The 24,703-nt window shown below is 42.3% G+C and overlaps 2 protein-coding genes across 16 annotated transcripts; one reads left to right on the top strand and one right to left on the bottom strand.

The window, feature by feature from the left end:
- Positions 1–2,478: 2,478 nt before the first annotated feature.
- LOC103996109 (COPII coat assembly protein SEC16) lies at positions 2,479–6,015 on the bottom strand. 2 transcript variants are annotated; one of them, XM_065080512.1, is made up of 7 exons: positions 5,733–6,015; positions 5,488–5,573; positions 3,996–4,526; positions 3,212–3,521; positions 3,030–3,107; positions 2,846–2,902; positions 2,479–2,691 (listed from the first exon to the last, which is right to left on the bottom strand). In XM_065080512.1, exons 2-7 carry the CDS (start codon positions 5,538–5,540, stop codon positions 2,641–2,643), a joined length of 1,080 nt encoding a protein of 359 aa, XP_064936584.1. In that variant the 5' UTR covers positions 5,541–5,573; positions 5,733–6,015; the 3' UTR covers positions 2,479–2,640. The 2 variants fall into 2 exon arrangements, with proteins under 2 accessions (XP_064936584.1, XP_009415212.2); XM_009416937.3 differs by lacking the exon at positions 2,846–2,902.
- Positions 6,016–9,597: 3,582 nt separating this feature from the next.
- LOC103996110 (leucine-rich repeat receptor-like serine/threonine-protein kinase BAM3) lies at positions 9,598–19,468 on the top strand. 14 transcript variants are annotated; one of them, XM_065080506.1, is made up of 9 exons: positions 9,598–9,889; positions 10,002–10,175; positions 10,378–10,484; positions 13,255–13,324; positions 13,434–14,626; positions 15,104–15,224; positions 15,373–18,376; positions 18,446–18,478; positions 18,903–19,468. In XM_065080506.1, the coding sequence occupies exons 7-9, from the start codon at positions 15,721–15,723 to the stop codon at positions 19,238–19,240; spliced, it is 3,027 nt and encodes a 1,008-aa protein (XP_064936578.1). In that variant the 5' UTR covers positions 9,598–9,889; positions 10,002–10,175; positions 10,378–10,484; positions 13,255–13,324; positions 13,434–14,626; positions 15,104–15,224; positions 15,373–15,720; the 3' UTR covers positions 19,241–19,468. The 14 variants fall into 14 exon arrangements, with proteins under 14 accessions (XP_064936578.1, XP_064936576.1, XP_064936573.1 ...); XM_065080504.1 differs by having other exon boundaries at positions 10,378–10,524; XM_065080501.1 differs by lacking the exon at positions 13,255–13,324 and adding an exon at positions 14,862–15,010 and having other exon boundaries at positions 10,378–11,169.
- Positions 19,469–24,703: the final 5,235 nt, after the last annotated feature.

The following is a 24,703-nucleotide window of genomic DNA, read 5'->3' as shown; positions in this document are numbered from 1 at the left end:
TTTGACCTAAGCGATTAGTCAAAATGCTTAAGCTGAACTTAATAGTAGCATACTCATCAAACTCTTGTAAGTCATTTCTAGGTTTATCCACTTTGCATGTGGGACTGATCGAGGTGTTAGAATCAAGGCCCAGCATAGCCCAGATCAAACCTTGGCATGGTGCATGTGAGACATAGCCCAGTGGTGGCTCTATGCCATGATGAGTCCTATGACTTCATCCACGGGTAGTCCTTTCCTACTCAAGCTCCCTCACTATGCTTAAATACTAGATCGGCTCTGATACCAAATATCACAACCCGGGCCTAATAAGCTAACTGGCCCATCAGTTTTGGTTGATCTAAACTACTAGTCAAAATAATTAAGTTGAAATTGATAATAGTACACTCATCAAATCTTTATACTCATCCTCTACTTCATATTTACAAAAAGTACAACCAAGGTCCATGGCCTCTTATTAGCTACCACTTATGCTGGATGTATCATTTGAAGATTCATCAAGACGAAGCAAAACAATCCAAGAAAAAGATGATCGGCATGACTGATGTAACATATATTAAGTTGTCTATGTGAAAGCACATTCATACTAGATCGAAACCAGTACTCGTACACATTAACAATTACCAATTTACATGTCAGGGAACATATGATCACATAAGAAAAGGACGGTAAATACCACACCAAATATTGTCCTGATTTGCTATATTATGCATTTAAACTACTTGTCTGATAATTTGTGTGGCTAGCCAGAGGTAAGAAAGTTTGTATTAATAACCTTTACTGTAATGCTACCATTAGCAAACTTACATTGAATTAAAGTAGCAACCCTGCATAAGCAGCCATCAGTCAGCAGACAATAAAAACCTTCTATAACAGAATGAGCTGCCGTAACCATAGGAAATGAGCTTGTTTTGGTAAAATAAGAAGTTGGATCTACCACAAAGCATTCTATGATATTCAATTCAATAATTCCCTAAAGGAAAATACGTGACTTTGATTCTTCCCGAAAGCAGTTCGTGGTACCCATATCAGATTGAACTAATCCACAGGCAATATTCAAAGAGAGCAAAAGTCAAAATCCCTAAGGATGTGATGGTCATCTTCATGTCTCTAGACTCGATATGTCATCCCACCAAACAGCTCAATAACCCGCTAAAACTGCAGTGCATAATAGCATGCATGTGAAACACATTCCACAGGAACAGTGACGATACATTTTTGTTATCTTAGGGGAAAGCGATGTTTCTAAGAAGCATAAAGAAATGCATATAAAAAGGAAAGCTCCTTGGCTGGCTCGATGCACTGCCATGTTGCGAAGAATGGCAGCAGTTTTATTGGAAATCTCTGTTGTATTACAGGAACTGCTCCAATGAAAATTCAGTCTTCACCATGCAAATACGACATGTTGATTAAGTAACAGTCATCCAAGATATTGCCCCTTCCTAACTGATCTAAAATTAGAGTCTCAGCTACTATTTCTATAATTAAAAAATAACTCAACATGCGGCACTCACTATATTAAATGATTATGCAATGCTGTATAAGAACTTCAGGAGCATTACATCAAAAGCACTAATATATTTCTTCCGACACATTTGGTATCGTCGTATACCCTGCTTGCAAGTCGTAAAGTGTAATTGCCCTAAAGAACTAAAAAGGAAAATTACTCTCTGCATCAATAATTCTACAATAAGCAAGATTTTTGTACGCGCCCTGAGAACTTTAAAAGTGATCAGCCAAATCAAACCTGATTCAATTTTGTTTTAGAATCCAAGTGTGGATCGTGGGCGCATCGTTCGTACAAATGTAGGGAGGGCAAAGCAAAGCATTAGAAGATCGAAGGTCCCAAATCGCCACTTGATCTCAGCGATCTCCGAACGCAAAGCAATCAACAAATTGTAAAGGTTCCCAATTCCGTAGCCGAAAGATAGAAACATGTATCGCAGCAGGGGAGAAGAGATATCGCCTTGTCAACAGCACAAAGGATCCCAGCGACGAGGATTAGGGTTCAGAGGGTAAATGAACGAGAATAGAAGAGGTATCTTACGATCTCTCGAGCGGTCTCCCTCTCTCTCTCTCTCTCGCGCGCTGCCGACGTTGTGACATCGTAAGGGGAACGCCAGCGCAAAGCCGGGTGACAGGTCTTCCGCAAGTTTCGTACGTGGTTAAAATGACCCCAAGTTGACCAAGCGCTTGACCAAAATTATATATATATATATATATATATATATAAAACTCGTTTTTTTAAATTAAAAATATTTTTTTAATTATTAATTCAACTCTCTCAGAACCACATCATAACGTTGGATTTAAGCGGAGAATCACCACCCGCCACGGCATCGCCCGCATTGTGGGACCCGTTGGTCCTTTGTGTGCCTTCCCAACCATCACCAGCGTACGGATTGAGGGTCCGCCAACAGTGGCGTCGACAAGTGTTTGACACCATTTAATGAAACCAACCACAGTTAAAAACCAATTAAGTGTTTCAACGAAGAACCTTTCTCCATTGATGGAAGCTGGAGATCTGTACAAGAACTCGGGGGTCCCTTCCGCCCGAAGCCCAAAAACTAGGGTATAAATGTGGAAAACGAAACCTAGGGAACAAAACGAAGAACCCCCATTCACATCTGAATTCGGCCGCCATCACTCAGAGTCGCTGTCCACGCTCTCCATCCCCTTCAACCCCCTCCGCCTCTGCACAATGCAATAACAATTTATGATCGTCGGCAGCACAAGGGAGTAACAGATCTCGATGCGGAAGTAAAAGATGGAGAAGGCGAGGCCAGCAATCAATGCGGCTACCACGCTTGATGTCAGGGGCCCACGTGACGCGGAAGAAAAGCCCTACCCCTTCTCTCGAGGGCAAGTAGTGGAATTGATTTCGATCATGCATGCCGTATGATGTCTTGAGAGGATATGATGATGGATTTGGCATCCGAGAAGAGGTGGCAACAAAATTAATAATTGGAAGAGCCAAGATTGTTCGTGACGGGGAAATGGGAGGGAGGAGAATGGGGGAGAATTGAGTGTACCTTCTTCGCGCATTTCTTCTCCCTCACCTCATACCGTCCTCTCGTCAAATCTGACAGCCACATTCCTGGAAAACAATACTGCATCCAACAATCCCGGAAAAAATACGTGTGATCATTGTTGGTTTTGTAACACAAGAAGCAATAACCAGAAAAAGGACAAAAATTGTCGATGGGATCGAAACCTGGAGGGTCCTGTCGATGTTCTTGGCCCTCTTCTTGGGCCGCTGGGGGAGCTTGGTGCCCTTCATGGCGAGGAAGTCGTCCTCCTTCTCCTTGCGCGAGAGGGAAAGGTAAATCTTAGGCCACTCGAGCCGATCCAGGCTCAGCTTCTCCGCGATCGCGACGGGAGCCGATTCCTGATCCGCCGGCGGCTGCTTCGGCCCAGACGGATTCACCGGGGCGTCGGCGGCGGCCCTCGGAGCTTTATCCGGCAGGGCAGGTGGCGATCGCTTTTCGGATCGAGCTGGGCCGCCCGATTGGTCTTCGACGCCTCTGATCATGGCCAGAAAAAGAGAGACGATCTCAGAACTGGGAAACAAGGAAAAAGGTGGGGGGAAAGGCGCACAATGATCAACTCTACGAATGAGAGGAAATTGTGGAAGGTGGTATTTATAGCCCTGCAAGGCGAAAGCAGGCCTCGACACCCAAGAAAAAATAATGGAAAAGAAACAATTTAATGCCCAATAAAATTAAAGGAAAAAAAAAGAAAGAATTGCTGCTTAAAGAAAAAGTGGGCAGTGGATGAAACAAAATAGAAGGTAGACGTGGGCGGGTGGGAAGACGCGTGAAAAAAATGAAAAAATAAGGGTCTGATTATAATTAAAAGCGAAAGATTAGAATTATAGGAGAAAAGCAAAAAAAACAAAAGCTACTTTACTTAAACCACCCAAAGGTTTACCAGTGGGGAGATGGCAACAGCATCATGGAACAGGGGAACTAAACGAGGGGGCAAGAGAGAACGCATACTTCTTGGCGTCGCGGACGGGGACAGACGTCCTCAGATGGCCTGCCCTGGGGCACGAGCCGCCACAGGGCGGAGGGGGCATCGCCGCCGACGAGGATGCAGGCGATCTGCGCGGGATCTTGAGCAACTGCCTCAAGTGGGCGGAAGTCTCGTCGCCTGACGCTCTCGGCCGGCGGGACCTCTTGTTGTGTCCCCACTGCAGGATGACGTCGCTGCCCACACCGTTGACGGCGTCATGGGGCTGCCGGCTCTGAGATTTGGGGGAGGCGGAAGGGGGTGGTTGCCTCTCGGAGTGTGTAGCCGCCGCGGAGGTAGGGGAATCGGAGGGGGCGAGGATGCGAGGGAACTGGTGGTCTCGGGACGGGGATGGGCCGGCCGAAACCGACACCGATCTCGCTCTTGTGGATTTGCCTTCGGAAGGAGAGTGGTTCGCGTTTCTGCTACTGTGGTCGGCGTCGTCTTCATTGCTTGTCCTCAGGATGGGCTTCCTTCCATTGCCGAGGGGAAGGACATCCGGGCTTACTCTCTGGTATCTGTGGAACAACGATGACAAAATTGGGGTTAGCACCTCCATCGTGCCTTCATAACTCAATGGAATATATCAAGTGACCACATAAAGCCCCAAAGCCAGGGATTAAAGGCAGCAATCTGAAGAGAAACAAGAATTGCAGATGGCATAGAGACGACATCGAAACCATTCGATCAGAGGAAGTAGGACGTGTGCACTTGGATCCGTCCATGTTCCATGAATCAGTTGCAATCCAAAATGGTATGAAGCAAATCCATACATCCATGTCCGAGAAGAAGAGCAAACATGAAACGGAGAAACAAAGCAGCAGTTCATCTGCTAATTACGAACTCGGAGATCTCTCGACCACACAAGCTGAACGAAACCAAACACATCGCCAGGCGAAACAAGGAAGAAACTCGTCAAGAAGAGAAGTGAAAACAGATTGATGAAGGCGGGGTAGATCTAACATATTTAGGTGACCTAAGACAAAACCTTCGGCTAATTCAAGGGAGAAACCGAAGTAAGAGGTTTGTGTCAACCAGAATTGGCGATCTGCCTTACGGTTCCGACCGCAAGACCATCGAAACTGGACATCGGAAACTGCGGGGAAAGAGCAAACGCAGATCAAAACCAAGGGTTCCATAGTAGAAACAAATTTCCAGCAGTCGATTAAAGAAACCGTGAAGCTCCTAAACGCCAATGGAACCGAACAATAACTCAAACTGAAGAACACAAAGCGTTCAGAGAAAAAAAAAAAAAAAAACACGATTCTTTTCCGACGACACTTGAGACGAGAACAACGGGCGGATAGCCAAGGGGAGGAGGCATTTGGCGACCAAATCCGAAAACTTGCGCAGAAAAGGAAGATTTGAATCTCCAAAAACAAAACCAAAGCCAACAACAAGCCGAAGGAGGGCGAGCGGCCTGTGTCCGGAGACGGAAGATAGGAACTGAACCAAAAGAGGCGATCTGCCGGCAGATACCCGCCGGCAGAAAAGGCACAATCTCCAGCCGGAGAAACGCTCTTCGCCTCCATCGCCTCCGCCTTCTTTTCCTCCTCAGCTGTCTCCTTAAAAATACACATAGAAAAATTCGATCTCAAGCAACGACAAGTTAGGAGAAAGACTTCAAGATTAGGTCATCATCATTAAACCAACAGACCAAGGTAGCCACAGAGCCGAAGAGAGGAGAAAGAGGAAGAGAGAGAGAGAGAGAGATTGGAGCAAACCTCATCATTTCCAATGCGCAACTGAATCAACAAGCGGTTCTTTGCACAAATCTCACGACCCTCCCAGACGTCTCACATGGATCAATGGTGTCCTCCAAAAGAACCAGAATCCTCTGCTTCTCTCTTATCTCTTCCGCTCTCAGAACGAAGCTTTCCGCCGCATGGATTCAAGGAATAAGAAGAAGAAATCCATCTATGGAAATGGAGAACATAAGAGCACGGCGTCGCTCTGGAGGACGAGAAGGGGAGGGAGAGAGAGAGACAGAGGAGGGGGGGGGGGAGATCGGAGAGAGAGAGAGAGAGAGAGAGAGCAGCGAAGGTGATGAAGAAGAAATGGGGTTAAAATAGCGGCTTTACCGAACATTAAATTCCCAAACAACCCTTTATCGCCGCGTCTAATTTCCGGTCTACCCTCCCGGACGAGTGCTCGTATCGTAAATAATGCAGCGAGACGAGGGTGTTTGCGCAGCTAAAGAATCCCACCCTTGTTTCGTGTCGTGGGTTGTTCATGTCCTCATAATGACTTACTGCATACCAGTAGAGTTGTTCTTATGCGGGTGATAGATCTACCGTCCGTTTTCCCCGATCCCGGATCTCTCGGTCCTCCCTGTCCTTCGCTTTGTCCTCATCCACGGGACACCCAACGCAGAGTCCGTATGCAGACGGCCACGATTGACTTCAGAAATGGTGAAAATGGCTGATGGGCACGTAGGTGTCCCGTATTTATACACCGTATCCGCAAGATAGTATAAATGGCTAAAAATATTTTTAATTTGTTATTTTCAACATTAAAAAAAAGACATCGAGTTGTTGATTCCCGTATTTTTATATTTAACTATAATTTATAAATAATAATTAATATAATAATAAAAATTATTATATTATATCTATTAAAAAATAATATTGACATCCTGATTATCTCGAACAGGATCGTGTGCACAAGATTATCTGAAGTATCTTCAAGATAAAAATACTAAATTTTTTATATGTCATATATACAAAATTAAGGTTGATAGAGAATTTTCGATCCAATCCTTCTAACATCAATGTTAGTAGCATGAGATTAGTTAGACTGAGAGATGAAATGATAATTCTTCATTTTCATTGTGTTGGATATGAATATTTATACTTAGTCATAAATAAGTAAAATATTTTTTAAATATTCTTACAGAAAATAATCTTTAACTGTCTTTAGCAACCTCCCATTGATTTTTTTTATGTATATGGATGATTAAGAGGAGGGGAAGGGATAATCTATAACTACTTGGACCGAAGATTGAGATCGGGAGAAGTTTCGAACTCCCAATATAATAACATGAGGTAGATTGGTGTGAGCATTAGTAATAAAAATATAATTCTCTATTTTTATTGAATATAAGCTTTTTATTATTGATCATACAAACATAATATCTTATGAAATATTATATGAAAAGATAATTTATAATTGCCTCTAACAATATCTCAGTAACCTTTTATTCACAAGAGTGAGGGGGAAGACGATTTACAATTGCTTGATCCTAATGACCGAGGCCAATAGTAGTTTTTCATCACAATCGCTTTGACGCTAAAATTAGTAACATAAGATAGATAAGTGTGAACTCGAATAGTTAAAATGTGATTATCACTTTTCATTGTGTTAAATACGTGTCTTTATACCAGAACTTAAAAAAGATAGAAATTTTTTGTAAAATGTTAAGTAGAGGTAACCTCTAGTCGACTTTAAGAATCTTTTCTTAGTCTTTTATTGGTATGAGTAATAGGAGAGGACAACCTACAACTAATTAAACTTGAAGATCGATATCAATAAGGTTTTTTTGACTCGATTTCTTCAATTTCTAAGTTAGTAACTTAAGGTAGGTAATAAGTATGAACACAAATAATTAAAAGACGATTTGTTTTCCTTTTTATTATATTGAAACTGAGTTTTTATATTTAGTTATAAAATGATAAAATATTTCATAAAATATTTTGTGTAAAGATGATGTTAGTTGTCTCTAATAATCTTCTCTTAATATTTTAATCACGATAAGGAAATGACAACTTACATTATTTGAACCCTTGTTTACATAGACAAATAGATGAATGATGGTATTTATCTTCTCTTTTTAGTTTGAACATTATACGAACGTAATGTGCCGAATAAGGATACGCTGATAATATTCTCTTTATCAATATTAAAATAAATATATTTATTACATACTATGAAGGGAGTACATAGTAATTAAATAATATTATAATATAGAAAGTAATGTTGTTAGGTAGTTGATCAACACCAATATAGAATTATTTTTCTTCATACAATATTAATCCTTAAATCATCTAAATAAAAACTTGTGAACCTGAATAGAAACAATCAGTTGGATCAAAAACAATCAAACATCAAACGTTCAACTGATTACTTTCACTAATTAAATGGTTTTACTATCAAAGAAATTGAGGACTCCCCAAAACATTTATTAGTTATTAGAGACCATTGATTTTTTCCCATAACTTTTAAGTCATTTATTACAACAATGAAAAAGAAAAAAATGTAATATTTGTTTATAATATTATCTGTATTTAAAATTTTTAACATAAAATAATTTGTTTTATGGTGAGCATTCGTAAGCACAATGTAGTATTTCCGATGGCAAGATCACAATGAACTGAAAGGAATACATATTTCATCAGTGATTAGGTTTCCATTGATGTTAGTCATACAAATAAAAAATATGATGGAGATTGATTTGCAATTGTGGATAAGATGAGAGGAGTCATGAGGATTTGTAGTGGTAGGAAGGAATATTGACGAGTTTGGCAGCCTCATCTCCGCCAACCATGAATCAGATTCATGTAATAGAGATAAATCAAAGAATATACTTAATAACGATGTGTTTTACTAATCTTCGAAAAGAAACCAAAGAATAAAATCATAAAAAATTGGAACAACATATTCAATATTGTATGTTTTGACATAGCATATGTATCCGTCGTCATTAAAGTTGATTGATTAACTATTTCTAATTTATGGTTCACATTAATTTATTTAAGATAAAAATATAAATGTTAAAATATTAAATCTCTAAAAAAACTCAAGTATTTATTTTTTCTATTATATTTTTATTTTATTCTCATATAATATTTATTTTTAAAAAGATAATATTATCCTTAGCATTCACCTTGTCGGTTCTCGCTACTATCACGTCTTTGATTATCGCCCTCAAGTGCTCCTTTGTCCTCATCTACCTCGAGAAGGACGTCCTTAATCCCCTCCTTTATCTTCTGTATGTTAAGTCTCTTACATGGATAGATCATGCGAGGGAGGTGATAGGGGAAGTCTTTATCACGATAATCTTATTTTCTTTCGTTTCGTTGTGGTTGATGCATAAGATGCATGGAAAAGCCCTCTAATAATCAATATGATGAAAAATAATAAAATTTTACGATACCATGGAGCCACCTAATAAGCAATGGTAAAGTTTTATAGTGGGATTGAGATGATCACGAAGGAGCAATGAGACATAGGTAATAATCAACGAGGAGGAGAACGAGAGTATCTCATCATTTAGAAAGAAAATACTAAGAAATAAAAAATTAAGATTTATTTTTCAGAATTTAGCCATAAGTTAAAAAAAAATAATAGTTGGAAAAAAGAAAATATCAGTATAAAATAGAGGTTCAAATAACAATAAATTATGGTAAACAATAGATATTAACTAAAATGATATATATCTAATTTTAAAGGGATGTATATTTACGTAAGTATGCTAAAATTTACTTAGTAGATATAAAATTTCTAATACGCAAACAAATATATAATTCATATATATATATATATTTATTTATGCGTGAGAGAGACAGAGAGAGAGAGAGAGAGAGAGAGAGAGGAGAGAGAATTAAATTAGTGATGGGTTCTCTCAATCCGCCTCGTACGTCTGCCTTTCCACTGCCCTCTCTCACGCCCTCTCTTGCGGTCCCAAGAAACCTCCATTGATCAAAGGAAACCCCATCAAACCTTCAATTTTGGTATGGGCGATGGATGGGAGACTGGGGTTTTGTTCTATCGTTCTGGATTTTAGGAGGTTGGATGAACAGCCGATTCGAACGGGATCGCTATCAAGCACCGACTGCAGCAATTCTTGGTCGGAATCGGCTTCTGTTATATTCTCGCACAGTGGGCAAGCTCCTCTCTTTCCTTCAATTCATTTTTTTCTTGGTGCTCATGGATGTTGATCGCGAGGAATTCCGTTATTTATACACGTTTTTCGCTTTTCCTTTCTCTTCTGTTAGGGTTTTTGTCATTCGTAGCACGTGAATCGTCTTGAAAGCAGAATTCATCCCTTTTTCATGCTTTTCTGTCGCAATGAATGGCATCGAGTGAATCGTCACCAGACGGATTGCTGCTAGGCGACTTTACCTCCCGATGACTTTGAGTCATCTGAGTCTCATCAAGAACTTCACAACGTAGGATTATCAACGTGTAACTTTTTCTGGATCGATTGGTCTATGAATACTTTGATATGTGGTTGATTGAATGCTCTGGTTGCAGTTGCTTGTGTTGTTTTTGTTTATTTTGTTGGCATGCTAATATGTTTCAGCTCGTCAGTTCTGTATTTGATTGCCTTCCCCGATCTCTACTAACTCAAGCTGTTTGATTGAATTCCAGATGAGTGATGAAGCATCATCCAGGAGTACGAAAGTGGATCCAACTTTCTAGGGGAATGGTGACTTAACTAGAAGATGGTAGCCCCGATCTTGGACATGGACTGTCTGGTAGTCCATGTGAAATCCCTGTACTTGCTTCAATTTCAAAGTAGGCACCAGAAAAATTGTCAAAGAGCATGAACAAAATTACTTTTGGCTGTCAATGATTGTATTACTTTAGCAAATGATCCATGGTTAAGCACAGGTGTTCGCCTAGCTGATTATCTAGTCCAGAACTAAGTAGGGATCCCAGAGGCAACATCTACCTCATCCTCGACGATAACCATGCCATCATTCATGAGGTCAGGGGAGACAAAGTCCAGTGCTTCCAGTAGATGTAGTAGGGTCATAGGTAAAGGTTTAGATAGTTACTCTTATGCATCCATCAAGTGACATACTAGGATTAAATTTTGCTGGGAGGCCTTTCATCTTTTAATTGCGAAGGATTTCCTATCAACTTAAGCCACTTCGAGCTTGTTAAATGCATAGGTCATGGAGACATTGGCAGTGTTCACATAGCTGACTCAAGGGAACAGGAATTGACACCATTTTTGCAAAGAAAGTGATGGACAAGGCTTCCCTAATTAGTGAAACTAGGCTAATTTGGGCACAAACAGATTCATACTGCATTCCTGAATCCCCATCAAGACAGAAAAAATATTTCTCCTTGGTTGTCGAGTGTCGTGGTGGTGGTAATCTTCATTCTCTTCATCAGAAGTGACCTGATAAAGCTTTTAACTTGGAAGAATGCATGGTAAGATTCTATTTTAATTAAACATACATAATTTTGGCTTTATAAAATGTATGAAAGACCATAATTCCATAACAGAAAATTCATATTGATATATTTTGTTTGATTGAATTTACTATGTGAAAATTAGTTATTGTTATCAGGTGTTAATGTAGATTATTAAATGACCATTTAATTATTGTGTTTACTCTTTTTTAAATCTAGATCATATTTTTGTTTTACCTTTTCATCCTTTTATGATTTTTTCTACCATGATCCTTACCTACATCTTTTTCTTTAAATGATTCATGATACTAACTTGGTTTGAGGAAGTTGTGTGCAAACCAAGACTTTGGACTTGCCATTATTAAATATTAAGTGAAACAAGATCTTTACAACAAGTACGATTCATCTTACATTTGTTTTGAGCTGTGCTATTTCATTTAGTGTGCATAATTCTATAAGGTAATTTTCTTTAACAAGGGAAATTTGAACAGGGAAGAGTGTTCATAGTTGCAAGGATAAGTCAAATATGTTTTTTCTGGCATCTGTTTGGAAATCCTAAATTAAATCATAAGTGTTGACCAATGTCATTCCTTAAACTTATACTTTCTTGCGAAGAAGGTTCATGAAAAAGTAGAACAAGGTTTAGCTATGAAGATAATGACATGCTTTTGCTAGTTTTCGCTATATTGTGATACTACTGTGGTAATATGGATTCATCCTTTCATAGCAGAAATCTGATTGCTGTGGTTACTAGCTATAAAAATGAGCTGCCTTTATTGTGTTTGGGATGCGAATGATAGTAGTTTTGTCACGACCCGAGCCTGATGGGCTAACTGGCCTATCAACTTCGTTTGGTCTAAACCATTGACCAAAATATTTAAGTTGAAGTTGATAGGCCAGTTAGCCTATCAGGTCCGGGTCGTGACATTTGGTATCAGAGTCGACCTAGTATTTGGGCATGGTAAGGGGGCTCGAGTAGGAAAGAGCTACCCCTGGATGAAGTCAGAGGACTCGTCATGGCATGGAGCCACCACTGGGCTACACCTCACATGCACTATGCTAGGATTTGATCTAGGTCATGCTGGGCCTTGACGAGGACGTCAAGCCTTTGAGTGGGGGAGATTGTAACACCCCAAATTAGTCCCACATCGGAAGTTGGCAAGATTAAGATTGGCTTATAAGGGTCTGATGAGTGTACTACTATCAACTTCAGCTTAAGCATTTTGGTCAGTGGTTTAGACCAAACAAAGTTGATAGAGCCCATTAGGCTCGGGTCGTGACAAGTTTTGTCATGATCAAGCAAGGAAAGAAATAAGTGGTATATAGATAGATGCATTAAAAGAGAAGAGAAATATGTATTAGATGCATTAAGGTTGTGAAATGCTTTAAGAAACTTTTTCAACCATCACGAAAAGTATGCATGAAGCATCAAATGATAGCCGATTATCATTAGCTAACTTAGTTGATGATATCATCAATTAACCTTAGGTATGCTTTAGCTTCTTTAGACAAGTTGATGATAGACTGTTTTTTATTTTTCCTTGTGTTATTACCTTTGTTGGTTACTTTCTATCCATTTTATGAGTACTATCATTTACTTTTGGGATAGCTTACTTGGAAATGTTTGTGGTGCACTAGATCAAAGAAATTATGTAGGCACATTTAATGAAGAAACACAATAAATTATGACAAGATAAAAGAATTATGGTTAAGGTTTAAAATTTGGTGCCATACATATCTTGCGGGACCAGTACAATACTCGATACGAGTGGTATATTGACCTGTACCATCCAATACAACTAAAAAATAATTAAAAAAAAATGAAAATGATCAGTCCTAGATCAGGTACTAGTCCTTGGTCAGGCTGACAAAAACCAATTGGTATGGTACTGGTCTGCTCATTTGGGACCTTGATTATGACATTTTTAATATAGTCAAAAAGTGAATCTGTTGAATGTGACCAGAATCAGACATAAGGTTTTGATTGTGGATGAAAATGTGGCAAGTGATGTTGCATATCTGTATTTGCACTAATACTAATGCCAAATCCTAACATCACTAATTTAAGAAAAAATTTGCAGTAATGCTATTTTGTTTGTGCAGACGTAAATGTTGGTCTATGCAATGCTAATCACTGATTTTGCATTTGGTAACTTCAGTAAGTCTCTGGGAAGTAAGTTTAGATGTTTTCAGAACTCCTTTGAATTCATGTTTTTCTATGACTTCATCAATGGCTTTAGCACATTGATACATTTCTTATGCATATCTTTTCTGTCCAACAGCTTTTATGCTTCAGAACCGTTGCTTGCAATTGAATATCTGCACTTGATTGGGAAACTATATAAGGAATTGAAGCCAGTGAATGTGCTTGTTAGAGATGATGGCAACATAAAAGTATCTAACTTTGCCTTGCTACGAGCTCACGGTAGTGCTCCTTCAACACCCCGAAATCAGTCAGAATTTTATCTATCCATGCAGGAAATAGTTCTCGCATCCAAAGAATTCTTTGGAGAAAACTTTAATGTAATGTTGAATCCTGTGTTTGTTTGCATACTCCCTGGGAAGATCAATAAATCCTAATTGGACTTTGGCTTTGGGTGCTGAGCTCCCTTGGAATTGATGGCAGAGCCAATAGATGCACACTCGATGTCATTCCTTGGGATGAATGAGTATTTGGCCGTTGAAGTTATCTGAGGAGAGGATCATTGTAGTGCAGTGGATTGGTGGACCATTAGCATATTTCTGTACAGGCTTGTGTATGGTACAACCCCTTGCAAGAAATCAGGAAACTGAGTTACACTTTTAAACATAGAACGCCAACCATTGATGTTTCCAGTGGCACCAGCTGTGAGGTTGACTGCACAAGACCTTAGCCATGGCCTCCTTGTCATCGAATTGCAGAAGAAAAGGATTGGCTACAGAACGGGTGCTACTGAGATAAAAAAGTATGCATCATCTGCGAGGGTTAATTAGGCCCTCTGAGGAATGCCACGCCACCTTATATACTTGAATCAGTGGAGATGAAGTGATTTGCTTGTGGGATATGGTTACAGGAAAGAAAGTAAAACCCTAATGGTCTACATGGTGGCAACAAGAGTGATGCAAGTGATTGACTTACATGGTGGCAACAAGAATGATGCAAGTGATTGACTTTGTTTTGTTTCTATGATATCGTGGCTTAGTTCTACATCTGACGGCAGAGAAGAATTGGATTGGGTTGTAAGGGTCAAATGAATCTATCACTATCAACATAGATTTTAGTATCGTGGGTAAGTGGTTTATGCCTATCAAATTAATGGGTAGTATCCCATCATGTAGGATCATGGCAGATATTAGATTTGATGAGGGGTCAAAGTAGAAAATAACTAAATGTGGATGGGGATGGTGACACATCGCATGGAGTTACTTTAATCAGTTTGATTTTGTATTGTGTTTGTGGGCTCCGACAGAAGACTTCAATGCATTGGGATGCGCGGTGAGATTTTTTTTCTCCTGTTAATAGACAATACTGTTGTTAATCATGCATAATTGTCAGAGTGGACATCAATAGATGTCAATTTATTATAAATTGATGATCGTGTGACACAAATGTAAAGGTGCTTGGGCTGAATGGCCCATCGAGTCTCTTTTCTACTTTTATTTCCTCATTGCCGGTGGATCAGTTTTTTGGAATGATGTTAAAGACCCCATCTGTCATTTGCTGCTTTCAGGATTCCCTCTGTGTAGTCTTTAATCATTGTGCGTTTCCCTCTCAAGAAAAGAACAGGTTTTCGACCTAAAGGATGAGAGTTAGTCTTGGTTTCGGATAATGAGACAATTATGGAAAGGCTTGGATCAAAAGATTGCTTGACTTCTAGATGTAAAATAGTTCTTTTGACACCATGTTTTAGTATGAGAGAATTCTTGCTTTGGGCAAAGCTTTTGTTTAAACACAGTTTTCCTTGTATTGCAGTGGTATGCTGTTGCGGAAGAAACCACTAAGAGTGTTCAGCTTGTAGATGATCATGTGTCCGATACACTGTTGTATGCTTTCAAGATTGACCACTGAAGAACATGCTTTCATGTTGAGAGCGGTATTTTCTACTGCCCAGGTTATCTAAATGATCATGTTCTGCACAGCCATATTAAAATAGAAAACACGAATGAGAATAATGCAGTTCCTAGCAACTTAGTTTATAAGAAGGTGGATATCTCTCAACAGTTGAATTGAAATGTTTGCAGGGATGGAGTGCTTGCTGTGCTGCACATGAAGCTTCCACAGCAACCGACGAGGTGTGGCTACAGTGTTCGGCTCAGCCAGCAGAGGAGCGACAGAGCAAGCGAGGAATTTGGTGTGCAAAAAAGTATGTGCTCATGCAGAGGAACGTTCACCAATGACCGATGCCGCTGCTCCAGCCACAGTCCTCACTTGTATCTACTTTTAATTCCACTCGAGCGCTTTCGCTTTTCCTTTCGAAAAAAGAAGAGCAACAAAGACAGGAACAACGCCACCACCCATCTCCATTTCTATGCCCTCTGATTCCCTCCTCTCCCCCCACCTTCCTCCTCTCTTAGTCCAGGTAGATCTCCATGGCTGCGGCTGCGGCTGCTCTTGCTTCCAAGCTCTTCCTTTGCCTCTCCGCTTCCCTCCTCCTCCTCCTCTTCACCGTTCCTTGTTCCACTGCTTCGAGCTTCCCCCGCTTGTCGCTCAGAAAGCAAGCCTCCATCCTCGTCTCTATAGCGCAGTCCTTCCACACCTCGGACGACTTCTTCCGCAGCTGGAGCTTCTCCAACCATGCAGCTGTCTGCGCATGGAATGGCGTTCGATGCGACGACGCCCAGCGCGCAGTGATCGAGCTCGACGTGTCGAACCTCAACATCTCAGGTTTCCTGCCACCCGCCATTGCGGAGCTCAAGAGCCTCGCTTCCCTCTCCGTCTCCGGTAACAGCTTCTCCGGTGAGTTCCCTCCCGGTATCAGCAAGCTCTCCGGACTCAGGTATCTCAACATCTCCAATAACCATTTCAATGGCACCATGGACTGGAGCTTCTCCGGAATGATGGGACTCGAGGTACTCGATGCTTACAACAATGACTTCGTCGGGTCTCTCCCTGTCGCGCTCACTGGACTCCCCATGCTACGCCATCTGGATCTCGGTGGGAATTACTTCTCCGGCACCATCCCGGCGGCCTACGGTGGCTTCCGAGCTATACGCTTTGTCTCGTTGGCTGGGAATGACCTGGGCGGACGCATACCCCCCCAACTCGGCAATCTCACCACTCTGGAGCAGCTCTACCTGGGCTACTACAACGAGTTCGACGGCGGGATTCCGGCCGAGCTCGGGAGGTTGGCCGAGCTAGTCCATCTCGACCTTTCCAGCTGTGGGTTGGAGGGCGGAATCCCGCACCAACTGGGCAACCTCACGAAGCTCGACACTCTCTTCCTGCAAACGAATCAGCTCACCGGCACCGTCCCTCCCCACCTTGGCAACCTGAGCAACCTGAGATACCTCGACATCTCGAACAATGCGCTGACCGGCGAGATCCCGGAAGAGTTCTCGACTCTCCGGGAGCTCAAGCTGCTGCACATGTTCATCAATCGGTTCCATGGAGAGATCCCAGTGTTCGTCGCCGAGCTGCCCCATTTGGAGGTCCTGAAGCTGTGGCAGAACAACTTCACCGGCGTCATCCCTCCCAGCCTCGGACGGAACGGCGTGCTTCGAGAGCTCGATCTCTCCACCAACAAGCTCACTGGATTAGTCCCCCGAGCTCTCTGCTCCGGGAGGAAGCTGGAGATTCTGATTCTGCTAAACAACTTCCTCTTCGGTCCGCTGCCGGACGATCTTGGCGAGTGCACGACGCTGGGTCGGGTCCGCATGGGGCAGAACTACTTGACCGGGGCCATTCCCGGGGGCTTCCTCTACCTGCCGGAGCTCTCGCTGCTGGAGCTGCAGAACAACTATCTCACCGGCACGATGGCGGAAGAGCCCGCGAAGAGGCCCGAAAGGCTCGGCCAGCTGAATCTATCCAACAACCGGCTCTCCGGACCTCTTCCGGCCTCCGTCGGCAACTTCTCCGCGCTGCAGATTCTTCTTCTCAGTGGCAACCAGTTCACAGGGGAGATACCCTCTCAGGTTGGCCTTCTAAGGCACGTCCTCAAGGTGGACGTGAGCAAGAACAACTTCACCGGTAGAATTCCGCCTGAGATCGGCGACTGCTTCTTGCTGACTTACCTGGATTTGAGCCAAAACCATCTCTCCGGACCGATCCCATCTCGACTCTCGCAAACAAGGATACTGAACTATCTGAATGTTTCATGGAACCGGTTGAATGGAAGCATTCCGAAGGAGATCGGAAGCATGAAGAGCCTGACCTCTGCCGACTTCTCGCACAATGACTTCTCCGGCAGAGTACCGGAGTCTGGGCAGTTCGCCTACTTCAACGCTTCATCTTTTCTTGCCAACCCGCAGCTATGTGGATCGATTCTTTCGAGCCCCTGCAACATTTCGGCAAGTTCCCAATTCCAGTACGACCAACACCAAAGCTTCAAGTCGCAGCTCCCTGGAAGATCCAAGCTCCTGCTTGCACTCGGCCTCTTGATATGTTCCATGTCGTTCGCCGTCACAGTAGCCATCAAGACGCGGTCGATGATGAAGAGGAACTCGAAATCATGGAAGCTGACGGCGTTCCAGAAGCTAGAGTTCGAGAGCGAAGACATCGTCGAATGCCTCAAAGACAACTGCATCATAGGAAGAGGAGGAGCAGGAATCGTGTACAGAGGAACGATGCCGAGCGGCGAAGAGGTCGCGGTGAAGCGACTGCTTGGGATCAGCAAGGGATCAACCCATGACAATGGATTCTCTGCGGAGATACAGACGCTGGGCAAGATCAGGCACCGGAACATCGTGCGGTTGCTCGCCTTCTGCTCGAACAAGGAGTCCAAGCTGCTGGTGTACGAGTACATGCCCAATGGGTGCTTGGGGGAGCTGCTCCATGGAAAGAGAGGTGGATATCTCAGCTGGCAAATGAGGCTCCGGATCGCCATAGAAGCCGCGAAGGGGTTGTGCTACTTGCACCATGACTGCCGCCCGCCGATACTTCATCGGGATGTCAAGTCCAATAACATCTTGTTGGATGCCAACTTCGAAGCTCATGTCGCAGATTTCGGCCTCGCCAAGTACCTGAGGGACACGGGAGCTTCCGAGTGCATGTCGGCCATCGCCGGTTCCTACGGCTACATCGCCCCCGGTACTTTCTTCTACTACTAGTGCCGACAACAATTCTGCCGCATCCTTACTCTGTTCTAGCTTGTCACAGCTAAAGGAGTAGGAAGAGTTGGCGGGGATGAAGGTGAAGTAGAACATATCCTCACCGATCATATACTCTTCCAACTGTTCTCGTTCTGCAGCAATCTATTTTGCTGAAGAAGATGAATGCGGCAGCAGATGGTTCAAAGCACCAAGCAGTGAACTGCTTTATCTGCCTGCACCGGTGGCTGGCTACTTTGAGGAAGATAACACCGAGGTCCAATTCCTCAAAGAAAGCAAGCAGCATATCTACCTCTTTTCCTTGGCTAAGTGTTGCTTTCAACACAATCTGCATTCCTTTTGACCAAATCCATCATTCAGTAAATATCAAGCTCCTGATCCCAAACAGTCTCCCTTATGGCCCTCGATCGGTGTCCATGCTTTATGTTTTGTGCAGGCCCACATGCTAGCACATGAAAGCATCACCGGGGTTTGATCGCCTTTAATCTCTTCTACTTTGCATGCAGAGTATGCCTACACTCTCAAGGTGGACGAGAAGAGCGATGTCTACAGCTTCGGTGTGGTTCTGTTGGAGCTGATCACCGGCCGGAGACCCGTGGGCGACTTCGGGGAGGAAGGATTAGACCTCGTGCAGTGGACAAGAATGAGCACGAATTGGAGCAAGGAAGGGGTGGTGAGGATATTGGATCCATGGCTCAGCAATGTCCCACTGGAAGAGGCGACGCAGGTGTTCTTCGTGGCCATGCTCTGCGTCCAAGAGCACAGCGTCGAGCGGCCCACCATGAGAGAGGTGGTGCAGATGCTCGAGCAGGCGAAGCCATCCTACGGCTTCCATGCACGTTAATCGTGGCGAATGCTTTGAGATTCCGCCGCAATTAATGTAAACGTGATGCGCGTGATGTTGTTGTTGCTGTTGTGTGTGTGTAAGAGCGAGAGAGAGAGAGAGAGAGAGAGAGAGAGAGTCGAGCATCTTCCATGACAATGCACCTCATTTGCCAGGAATCTTTGTGTCGCAAGAGCTGTTACCTTCTCCCAATAAAAGCTGGGGACGGACTACTGGTGTCATCTGAAAGATGGGTGCATGCCATGGCTTTTGGCATGGTGCAGTGGCTTTCAGCTCGACAATGGCAAAGCATGTGATGTGTGCGAGTGTGTGTGTGTGTGAGAGAGAGAGAGAGAGATGATAAGGAAAAGTCGAGGAAGCACAGAGCACGTTTGCTGTTGGAGGATCTGAGATTGCTCATCAAATGCTGGGAAGAGAGAGAGAGAGAGAGAGACGAAAGAGAAAAGTCAGGTAACATGGAGCATGGCTACTCCCGAGGAGCTGACTGCTTGACAAACGATGACAGAAGCAGAGCTAAAGAGAGGCGAGCAGGGTGGTCGTCCCAGCAGGGGATCCATGTATGAAGGCACCGTCCGGCTAAATTCGATGGAGCAAAGACCGGTGGAAGATGACAAGGAACAACTTTGACCTGCTTCCATGGCGATGCCACTCGAGAAGAGACTGCTACGCGTTCTGACGTCTGAAGAGTAGCATTAACTCGCTGTTGGTGGCATTGCCATCGACGCACAGGGGTGGTGCCGCCGCGGTACACCACCTTCTGCTCCCGTGGCTGGGAGAGAGAGAGGGAGTGCAAGGAAGAAGACAAGGGGACCGGGAGGGTGGTGGGGCCCACGGGCATGGTGGTGTTGGGCGAGGAAGGCGACGAGGAGGGCGCCATGATACGTCTGGGGAAGCCGCAGCGGCAGCAGGGCGTGCATGGCTTCTTCCTCCTCCTCCTCACCTCATTTGTACGTTGGCGTGACCGAGAGGGATGATTACATGTTGCACCGCAGGAATCCGGCTGCATCATCGAATCAACGCTGTATCCAACATGGAAGCACCTATGTACGGATCACGGACGCACATGTCGGAACAATACAATATCGATAGGGAGGGCGAATGCGTCTATTCCCCTTCGACCGTCACAGATTCAACATGTGAACGTCTACCTGATGGATAAAGACTCTTCTAAATATCATCCCTAATTCGAATAATATTTCTACCAACACTTATTTATGATCAAAGATCATCATCGATTATTAACAAATCTTTGATCAACGATCTAACGATCTTTTTTTTTTTTTTTTCCCTTTGAACATTAGCTATCTCAATCATGATCAGATTTAATTTTTTTTCTACAAGTATCGTCCTACATCTCTTTTCTCTTAGTTTTTTTTTTTTTTTTTACTAACATCGAACGCATTGATCGACAATAAGACTAATCAAATACCACTCGGTATAATATCATCAAAATTTATCCTTTTTAATATTAATTAATTATTATAATTTAAATCGAATCGTAATGCAGGAAGAAAACTAAATAAGAAGAACAAATTTAAAGTAACATTAATTAAACATCATATCCCCTAATTACAAACAAGCTTCAATACTAGTAGAAACAGTGGGCTGGAGATCTCAATCTCATAACATTCGGACTTTAATTATGACTTCGATCAGATTAGACAATCTTTGCAACGCCGGCATAGTTGGATTCTGTAGATCTTCGTACAGACATTTGAACGGCCCACAACTAACACGGCCGAGCCCATTACATGAAAGCTTTGTCTGACGCTTATTTGGAATATGTTTGCGATTCGAACATCGGAGAGTACTTTTGCTGGGCATTCGTCCTGACATGACAATCTCCGTTCGGATGTGCTCTAACTCGAAAAAGTCTTCCATCTCTGAAACCCGTCAGCTACAAATCAGTGTGACGTTACAAGTGGAGTTTCTGCAACCAACACACACTAGTAAATGGAGGATGCATGATTCAACAACGGCTAGGGTTTATGGAAGTTCCTCACCTCTCTGTCTCATGACGGGTACAGCGAATCTTGTAGCATCCAATGTTCCGAAGAAGTCAACGGGGCGGCTGCATGTTCTTATCATTTGATGAGGCTGACAGTGTCGTGGACCAAGAAGAGGTGTTTCCTTGAGTAACCCTTCCTGCCAACACAATCTTATCCTTTTCTTTCAGTGATCCCTCAGATAAGGTGAAAGGTGATTGCCATCACCCACTTTCCGCCATTAACCCCCGGTGCGGAGATGAGGATGAGCTGAAGGAGAAAAAGAATGAGAGAGAGAGAGAGAGAGAGGTGATGGTGGTGGTTGTGGGATATACACTTTGCTATGGATGTTGGTGATTTAGTGAACGAACCAATTGAGTACCTTTTGCCAAATATCATCACTGAGATATCTTTTTTAATGTTTTCCAACTCTATCTATGCCACTAAAAACATGAGCTGATAGATCAAACCAAGGGGTCCTTTTTAGGTTTTGTCTGAGCTATCATCACTCCATCCTAAAAAATAAACCAAAAAAAAATATTTCATTACATTAAATAATGTGTAAGCCATTCAAATATGAATTCGAAACTCATCATTTGTATAACAATACACTAATTATTAGAATATCTCGAAAGAAATATTATTTGTATAATAAATAGTATACCGATCTTATACGTGTAAGATATTCTAATATTCAAATTAGAGAACACATCGAAAAAAAAGACAAAACATAAATGTAATAATTAAAAGTGCAAAGAAGATTTCTTTTATATGAGTTGCTGATAATTAATGTTATACATGATCCGTATTTACATCTGTTACGGGTGATGTTCTTTCAATATATATACAATATATAATATCAAACATTTCCTCAAGATCCAATATTAGGAGGTATCAAACAAATTGCTTCTGTCATCATCTTAAACTAAACTACTTAAATTGGGTTAAGCTAGTAATCAACATCCAATTAACCTAGTAATGCCATGTACTGACTCTTGTCTAAGTTGTTAGCTTCTCCCATTAAACCTCTATCGAATAATTTAATTAGTATCGAGTAATCAGCTATTTTGAATATGGATTACTGTTTTGAGAATGCCTTAGTATTTGATTTGATCAGGGATGGTTTTTGGGAGATAGATATGACAGACAGATTTGGAAGACTGACCTCAAAGGACAACCATCAACTAAGTTAAGGGATATTAAGAGTGGCAATGGTTTAAGTGAGAAATGTTAGGAAAGGCTTTGGAAACTGCTGAGCTATATAGGCTTCCAACAACTGGGAGACTGGCAATGGTTTGAGTCTTTGTGATGTTGCAGCTTGTGTGTTGTGTGGACGTGCAGGACCATGTTTTCTTTGAATGCTGGTTTGCATGCGAGGCATGGAGTGGAGAGTCGAGGAGGCTTGATAGAGAGAGAGGGGAACGACCTCACTAAAACCAGCTATGGTCTTTTGACAACCTCGATTGGCTATTGATATGAAAAGCCCGTAATGAGGCAAAGCTTTAGTTTATATATATATATTATATTGTTAAGTTTTGATGCTGTCTAAGAGATGTTTAGGGAACAATCGATTACTTTTGATAGTGCTTTTGACATGTAGAAAGGCAAAGGAGAGATAGGTTTCCTCCTTCGTTCGAGATAATGCATGGAAGATAATTAATTCGAGAGCGAAGTTATTTACGATTAAGCATGGAAGGAATCTTCAAACTGGCAGTGGAGTCTAATGCTGAATTATACTATTATGAAAGTATTTGAGAATCAAAAGGATATGTTTAGTCGTATGGATAAGAGAAGAGAAGAGAAGAATAATGCTTACTAGCTAGCATTTGTTAGTAAAGAATGATATAATTATAGGAGTTGACTCATTTTACTTTTGGTGTAACTTTTTTTTTTGGATTAATTTAGTGATTTATAGTTATTTTGATTTTGAAAAAATAATAATAAAAATAAACTTTTGAGATGTGGAGTTGAAGTGACCACATAAATGACCCTTTGGTGCTTCCTTCCCCATGACTCCAATATTTTTGCACATAATAATAAAAAAAGGAAGAAGAAGAAGAAGAAGAAGAAAAAGAAAAAGTGCACTCATGTCTGACCACTCTCACATCCTCATCTGACTTCTCCTTTTGGTGTGGCTAAGAGAATGCCTTCACACACCATATCTCCCATTGGCACCTTCATAAAGTCTACCACACCACCCATCACAAGATTATGCCTTATTCCACCTCAAATAACATATATATATATATATATATATATATATATATATATATATTATACAAGAATTCCCACTTGTTCATCCCCCTCGGCTTCAGCACTGCTTCTTCCATGAAATGATGCACCCAAGTACACAAGAATCTTTAAACAATAAGGTTCTGTTATCATTGTTGTCTTCCTCCATCATCTCTCACTCGGGAAAGCAGACCTACCCATTGGCTGCCTCCTCATCCATCTTCCTCCACAGTGAACCCTAATCACCACCCAAGCTTAATCCACCAAGCAACTGCTCATCACACTCGTTATCCATCGAGCATGATGATGGGAATCGAGCACACCTTTCCTATCCGAAGAGACCCAAAGAAAAATATCATCTAGTGCTGGCAGATCATGTATATCTTCCTCCCAAGTCTGGACACCCTCCTTGCAGCCATTGGTCTACAGAAGCTAGCGAGAAGAATATCTCGAAAGCACAGGTTGTCTCTAGATATATCTACTATATATGCTAGCTAGAATCTCAAAGGATATGCCCGAGAAGAAGAAGAAGAAGAAGAAGAAGAAGAAGAAGAAGAAGAAGAAGAAGAAGAAGAAAGGAGAGAGAGGTTCGACAAGGTCAAGACCTATATCTATCCATCGACCGTTCGCTGGCAGAGGCAAAATACGAATCCAGAAAAAAGTAAACTGATGGATTGTGGTGCATGTCACACAACCTGAAGTGGAGCTGCTTGTCACACCAAAAGAGGAGGGAATAAAGAGGGCCACAAGAAACAAAAAAAAACGCCACAAAATTTGAAGTACAAAGGGAGTCACATGCCACTATGTATGGCTTTGGTCAAACCTGATTAGGGTTTTGTACTATTCATCTCCCATGATCCTCCTTGGGGTCCCTCTCCCTCTCCCTGCAGCCTCACTCCACGGCGATCGAAGCCAGTGTCTTACTGCACCTCGCTGCTCCACATTCTCCCCATTCGGAGATGCTAATTGCCCAAGCATAAAGCTAAAGGCCGTGCTTATTGCCCACTTTCGAAAAGCATCGCTCTGTTGGTACCTTTTTAATCTCGAATCATTGCCTGGAGCACAAGTAGATGGATCATCATGACAATGCTGAGTTTTTATTTGTGGCCAAACATGCTTTAGGTATGCATGTATGATGTATGGGTATATTACGATCGCAGGCGGATTCCGGTGAAAGCCGCGGCGGGGAGGAGGAGGAAGAAGAAGAAGAAGAAGAAGGGGTTGACATAGCCTGAGACGTGGAACC

This window comes from Musa acuminata, chromosome BXJ1-8, assembly GCF_036884655.1.
Source record: "Musa acuminata AAA Group cultivar baxijiao chromosome BXJ1-8, Cavendish_Baxijiao_AAA, whole genome shotgun sequence".
NCBI classification, from domain to species: Eukaryota; Viridiplantae; Streptophyta; class Magnoliopsida; order Zingiberales; family Musaceae; genus Musa; species Musa acuminata.
The sequence above is the reverse complement of the archived record's forward strand: the minus strand, read 5'-3'. Positions and strand labels throughout refer to the sequence as shown.